The sequence below is a fragment of the Limulus polyphemus genome, unplaced genomic scaffold, assembly GCF_000517525.1.
Source record: "Limulus polyphemus unplaced genomic scaffold, Limulus_polyphemus-2.1.2 Scaffold4146, whole genome shotgun sequence".
In the NCBI taxonomy this organism is placed as follows: Eukaryota; Metazoa; Arthropoda; class Merostomata; order Xiphosura; family Limulidae; genus Limulus; species Limulus polyphemus.
The window spans coordinates 69,798-76,561 of NW_013669756.1; the positions used below are offsets into that span (position 1 = coordinate 69,798).

Here is a 6,764-nt window from a genome sequence, read left to right on the forward strand (position 1 = left end):
TATCCGCTTTATTTGCCGAGCTTATATAGTAAATAGAGGGCGCCTAGAAAAGACTAGAGTTACCAAGAACAGTCATGATCCTTCTAGAAACTCCAGCGCGCATGCTTCTAGCGTCACGTGACTTCCACTGTCGTAACAGTATCTATACATTGCATGAACACCCATGAAGAAACCGCAAATGCAAAAATTATGATTGCACTAAATGATGGTTGCACGTTTAAGTTTGAACTTCGTCAAGGTGTTGCTAAGTTTCTTCTCAGCAAGGATAGACGATTTCGAAAACCAGTTGTAAAGATTTATTCTCATTGTGATTTTGTATCCTCATTTTTTTTATAAACTAGTGATATAAGTCAAATTAAAAAGCAGTAATTAGTTTACAAAAGTGTAAGCATATACATGAATATGCACAGTTATTTGATATTTGTTAGAAAATAAAGTGTTATTTGTTAATTGCCTCACGTCGTTGGAAAGAAAAGAATAAGTGTGGACATTTTATCTAATATTGAGAAAAAGAGTAAAATTCTTTTGAATGGACTAAATTTGCACAGTGAAAATATAATAAATCATAAATAAATTACCCTTTCAGTGAATTTCGCTTTAAAAAGTCCCTGAATCTTGCATTAAAACTCTCAATCAAAGCGTTGTTAATTTTAGTCCTAATATCAGACTATGTTTTTTATACGATATCATTAACTTGTTAATAAAAGATCCTAATCCGTCGCCCGGTGGCTCAGCGGTAAGCTTAAGGGCTTGTAACACTAAAATATGAAGTTCAATCCCAGCGGCAGGCACAGTTCAGGTAGATCATTATGTAGCTAAAAAATATCCAGATATCTCTAAACCTTCTTTAACTGTTGTTCACGTTTAAATAATAACAGTAACCCTCCACTGGCTCAGCGATAAGTCTGAAGGCTTATAACGCTAAAGACCGGGTTTCTATACCTGTGGTGGGCACGGAACAGGTAGCCCATTGTGTAGCTTTGTGCTTAACAACAAACACACAAACTGAATAATAGTAATTCTCTTGAAATTAACTGAAAGGCACAAACAAGTTTATGTGTTTAGCCTAAATAGATTTTTTTTAAATAAACATTAATTCTGACTACTTGAAGTAACTATATTCTGCATTCATAAACAATTTGTATAATGAACTTTAAATTATTTTTAACCACTGTCTGGACAAAACCCGATAATCTGCGTGTAAAAAAACACTTATTCTTTCTCGGTCAAGTTTAAAAAGAGACAAAAAGATTTTCAACCTAGAAACAATGAGCAAAAGCGTAAAATTTCAACTAAGTTAAAACACAAAATCGAGTTCTTACTTTCTAACATAACATAATGAAAGATCCCATCTGTTAAATGTAGCACATTTCTGACATCAGGACCCAGGAATGAAGTTTATGACAGAAGTTTTCACGGTGAAATGAGTTGATTGAAAGAGGCTGGTACTATTGAGCGTCTCTTTTTACACCGATAACACTGAATTATGAATACAGGTAGACAGGCGAGTGCTCAGGAGCTGTGTCGTAGGCACTCAGTAAAGGAAAACAAGGATTTCGGCCTCAGTTGGTAGATGCATGCGGTTAAAAGGGGAAATTAAAAGACAGTGTAGCATTGCATATCTTCTAAGCATTAGTACATCTGACAAGAGCTCAGATTATGTTGAAAAGCCGGCCATTACGGTGTAAATAGAGGGCGTTTTAAGAAACATTGATGTCAAAATTTAGCTGAAATATTTGCTTCCTGAGAATATATTGCTTATAAAAATGCTATAAACCTTTCAATGTAAAAAAAAAAACTACTGCGTGGATATAATTTTGCTTTTCCCTTTGTTATTGTTGTGAGCCATTTCCTTGAAATCACTGTTATTGTTGCTTGAGTATAATGTTGCACCTGCTTTTGTTTCTTGATAAGTTGATGCCTTTGGTCTGGATGGCATGGTCAGGTGATTAGGGCGCTCGACTCGCAATTCTGAAGGTCGCGGGTTCTAATCCCCGTCCCATCTAACTTGATCACCCTTTCAGCCGTGTGGGCGTTATAATGTGACGGTCAATCCCACTATTCGTTGGTAAAAGAGTAGCCCAAGAGTTGGCGGTGGGTGGTGATGACTAGGTACCTTCCCTCTACCCTTTCACTGCTAATTTAAAAACAACTAGTGCTTGGCGCGAAATTCAAGCTTTCGGTCCTTTTCTTGTTGCTTCTAAAATGCTACTTCTTTCTTTTATATTATTGGTAAAAGTATTTATTCCTCCTTTGTTATTATATATTGGTAAATCGTTGCTTAAAAGGTTCCATCTGCCTTTGCTCTTGTTTATTGGCAAAATTGTGATTCTGCCTTTGTTACTTAATTCAGTGTTGATTTCTTTTTCGTTATTGCCACTTAGTTAGTGTTTTTTGCCTTCGCCTTTGTTGTTGTTGCTCGGCGAACTATCTACTCTTCTTGTGTTGTTGTTGCTTTGTAAATCATCTCTTCTTCTTCCTGTATTGTCATTGTTTGATAAAGCATCTCTTCTTCATGTGTTGTCGTTGTTTGATAAAGCATCTCTTCTTCCTGTGTTGTCGTTGTTTGATAAAGCATCTATTCTTCATGTGTTGTCGTTGCTTGGTAAATCATCTCTTCTTCCTGTATTGTCGTTGTTTGATAAATCATTTCTTCTTCCTGTGTTGTTGTTGCTTTGTAAATCATTTCTTCTTCCTATATTGTTGTTGTTTGATAAAGCACCTCTTCTTCCTGTGTTGTTGTTGCTTGGTAAATCATCTCTTCTTCCTGTATTGTCGTTGCTTGGTAAATCATCTCTTCTTCCTGTATTGTCGTTGTTTGATAAATCATTTCTTCTTCCTGTGTTGTTGTTGCTTTGTAAATCATTTCTTCTTCCTATATTGTCGATGTTTGATAAAGTATCTCTTCTTCCTGTGTTGTCGTTGCTTGGTAAATCATCTCTTCTTCCTGTATTGTCGTTGTTTGGTAAAATGTTGCCTCCGTCTTTTTTTTTTCTTGCTGTTTAGCAAAGTATTGATTTCTAATTTGTTGTAATTACTTAAATTTAGTGCTGGATCCGCCTTGATTTCCTGCTGTTTCTAGTAAAATGTTGCTTCTTTCTTTCTTGTTGTCGCTTGGTAAAATGTGACTTTCTGTTTTGTTATTGTTTCTTTGTAAACTGTTCCCGCCAACTTTTTACTCGTTGTTTGGCAAACAAAGCATGCACAAGCACAAATCTAATATTTTTTGTTTTTTATATCTGTCATAGGTATTAAAGAAAATCACAAATGGATGGTGTGTGTGTATAAATTTTAGTTTCAGTTACTTCTAATATATAATACCCCAACATTTTTAAGTCAAGAACGAAAAAAAAACATAATTAAGCTTAAAAAACAAAATTTTGTCACTTTTTATTAACTATACTGGGACTGATTAAGTTTTAAATTTAAATAATCGTAGCGAATGTACTACAACTAAATGATACAGAAGAGCAAAAATGTACGCTATAAATAATGTAATCTGTAATAAATGTTTTTCCATAAAAGTTTGTACAGTTTGAAAGATGTAATTACAAAAACTTAAGACGTCTTAGAGGATGTTTCCGTTTAATAGCTTAATTGTAAGGTACTTGTTTCTGTTTTCTCGGTAGGTTTTTCGTTATTTATTGCTAATAAACACTAGTACTTTAGTACTTCTGCTCTCCTGAATATTTCTGAAAGAACTGGTTTAAAATGTTACTCTCATTCTGTAAACAAAAACCATGTCTGTAAACATCATGTTTATGGAGAAGCTCAGCTTTCAGAGAGCTAGTTGAGTATTATTAACAGCAAAAAGTTACGAACCCTGAAACAATAAATCCACTTTTCTTACCTAAGGCGGAGTTGTTCATCTCAAACACAATGATAAGAAACTTAATGGAGAAGTTGAAAAGCCGATAACAGGAATCATGATTGACATTTCAAAAGTTAGATCGTCTAGTTGATAACAGAGGGCGCCCACCGTCTACTCAAATATGTTAATTAAATATGATGCCGAGAGGCTTCTTTGTTTGAACGGTCGGTGGTTTCAAACAGCAAGTGAGACATCACTTGGTTTTGTTTTGGGTTTTCATTTTCTTGCACGTCACAGTGTAAGACATAATAATGTACCTTAGAAAAAACACAACTCTGTTCCTATGTTCAAAAGATGCGAAAATAGCCTAGTTCAACTTATAATTATTTCCATCAGCATTAACACAGACGAAATATTTTCTTCCTTCACTCTCAGTTAACCTCTAACAAAATACATTCAACGAAAATATCCACTGGAAAAGAAAAGCATATTAGTATTTTCAACCTGAACGGCAGACACCTTATGTGCTAAACAGCTATACAGTTTTTATAGACGACCCTCATTTTGAACTGTTGACAAGAGATAAGACAACTAATCATTAGTATCCACCGCCATAAGGACTTTGTAACAAATAACGAAATTAAATCTCATTTTCATGATTCGCAGCCGAAAGTGTAGAGTACGTTCAGCGGCATCAAAGCCCGAACCTGGATCATTCCATCGATAGGTCTTCAACTTAACCTTTGGGCCACACACAGCCCAAAAAGAAAATAACAGACTAAAAAAATAACTTTACTATCTCTTTCACTCCTGCTTTTTTTCCTTTTTTTCGGTTTAACTTTTATTTGGGTCAAGGTTTATTAAAACACACAAAATAACATTTCATATTATTCCGGTAAATTTATAGGTATCATCTACAATGTTCACTATGGTATCTAATTAATATCTGGATTATTTTTCTTTCTCTTGAACATCTAAAATAATAAATTATGAGTGTACTCTGTCAAAATATATTTATTATAAGAACAAGAATATCACAAGAAGTTTTGTTTGTAACTAAGCACAAAGCTACACAATGGGCTATCTATGCTTTGCCCATCACGGGTATCGAAACCCGCTTTTTAGCGTTGTCAGTTCGCACACATACCTCTGCGCCACTGGATGACATCACAAAAAGATGTCGGGCTCAGTTTTTTAATAAAACAATACATCGCAATCTAACTATATCAAAACTTAAGTTTTTAGCTTTATGCTCAGGTTTAATTTCTCCTTACACCAACAACAATATTAAAATATTAAACAGAGTTTGATAAAGCAATTTAATAACTTTGTTAATAGTTGTGACTCATAAACAGGAAACAATAGCACATTCCTGTTTATATATTAAACTGTTCTGTATAGACTGTAACGTATGTTTCATGAACCTATTAAAACTACAGGCCAACCTTTAAGATAGATGAATAACTTCAAATTTAAACTACATTAGAATTATAAACAATTTGCATTTTAATTTTATACGCGTCATATATTGTATAAAACCCGGTTTTGGTTGGTGGTTATTTTCTTAATGCAAAGTTACAAAACCAGTTATCTGCACTCTGTCCACTCCAGGAAATCGAACCCCGGATTTTAGCATTGTAAGTCTGTAAGTTTACCGCTGGCCCTTTTGGGGACATAATAACTGATAAAACTAGAAATAAAAAACATACTGGCAAAATGATAAACTGGAGTAGATCAGAAACAGTGTTAAATAAAGTAACCTTCCCTTCAGTAGCACTAACAGTTAGATTCAAATAGAGACTGCTGATGATTGAATTATTTTTTACATCAGGATCAAACGGTCAAGTGAAGGAACTTTTGTTTCCAAAAGGATTAGACTTGGATAGACCAAAACGTGCAAGAACCACCTTTTCTTCTGCTCAACTTCAAAGTTTGGAAGAGGAATTTCGAAATAATCAGTACCTTGTGGGAAAAGAGAGGACAAAGCTAGCACAAAGGCTTGGTCTTTCCGAAACACAGGTAGTTCGTTATAGATTACATGTATAAGGTTTTAATTTGTGTATTAAGCAGAAACAATATATAATATTGCTGAAGAGTAAGCAGGAAAACTGTAGGCGAAAAGTCTATGTTTAGTCATGATGTGTAGACGTAGGTAAGGAATAGCTCTAGTACTTCAAACATTATTTTTAAAAAGTAAATATTCATAGACGAAAACATTACACATAGAAAAAATATTCTGTTCATATTTATGCATATAAGGACTTCCTTCACATACGCTTTTAATTTTATAAATCTATAAGTCGGGTTTCGATATAATAGTGTTACGTCTCTGGTCGTTTGTTAATTTCCCGTAAAAAATTCTTCCCGAGGAACTTCAGCGATACAAGTTCTTTCTTAAATAAAACTAGTTTATTCTTCCTCAATACAACTTTGCAAAACACAGAATTTCCACAGTCACTTTAACTTAAACACACGCTATAATTCACAATGATTTACACACTACACTTACGGCTTGACTCGATTATCCCGTTATCAATTTATCTGCCCGCTTATATACTAAACTAGAGGGCGTCTAGCAAACGCTGGGACGTTCGTGAGGTTCTCCGATCCTTCTAGAATCTCATCGCGTGTTACCAGGGTCACGTGACTTCCGCTGTCGTAACAATAGAAACGGTAACTATATATACATATATGTATATATATATATATTACAAACTTATTTTCTTTTTTACCAAAGGTAATATTGAAAATATCATCTGTGCCCTAATTCTGATTATGATCACACACAAAAGTTGTAATGATTTTCAAACGAGACCCAAAACTCGAGCGCTTTCGAATAGTTCACTACTCTTCTTCAAAAAACCATTACAATCTGTGCCATAATATTATTCACACAACTAAATCAATTTAAGTTACTTTATGGTCAAGTAAAAAGGACTCAAAAACCCCAGAG

The 6,764-nt window shown here is 34.2% G+C and overlaps 1 protein-coding gene across 1 annotated transcript in view; it reads left to right on the top strand.

The window, feature by feature from the left end:
• The window catches only part of LOC111088628 (ventral anterior homeobox 1-like), a 30,218-nt gene that overhangs the window by 20,079 nt on the left and 3,375 nt on the right, over window positions 1-6,764 (top strand). The window contains exon 2 of the mRNA XM_022399287.1: window positions 5,643-5,830. Within this exon, the coding sequence (XP_022254995.1) occupies window positions 5,643-5,830 (188 nt within the window). The remainder of the gene's footprint in view (window positions 1-5,642; window positions 5,831-6,764) is intronic.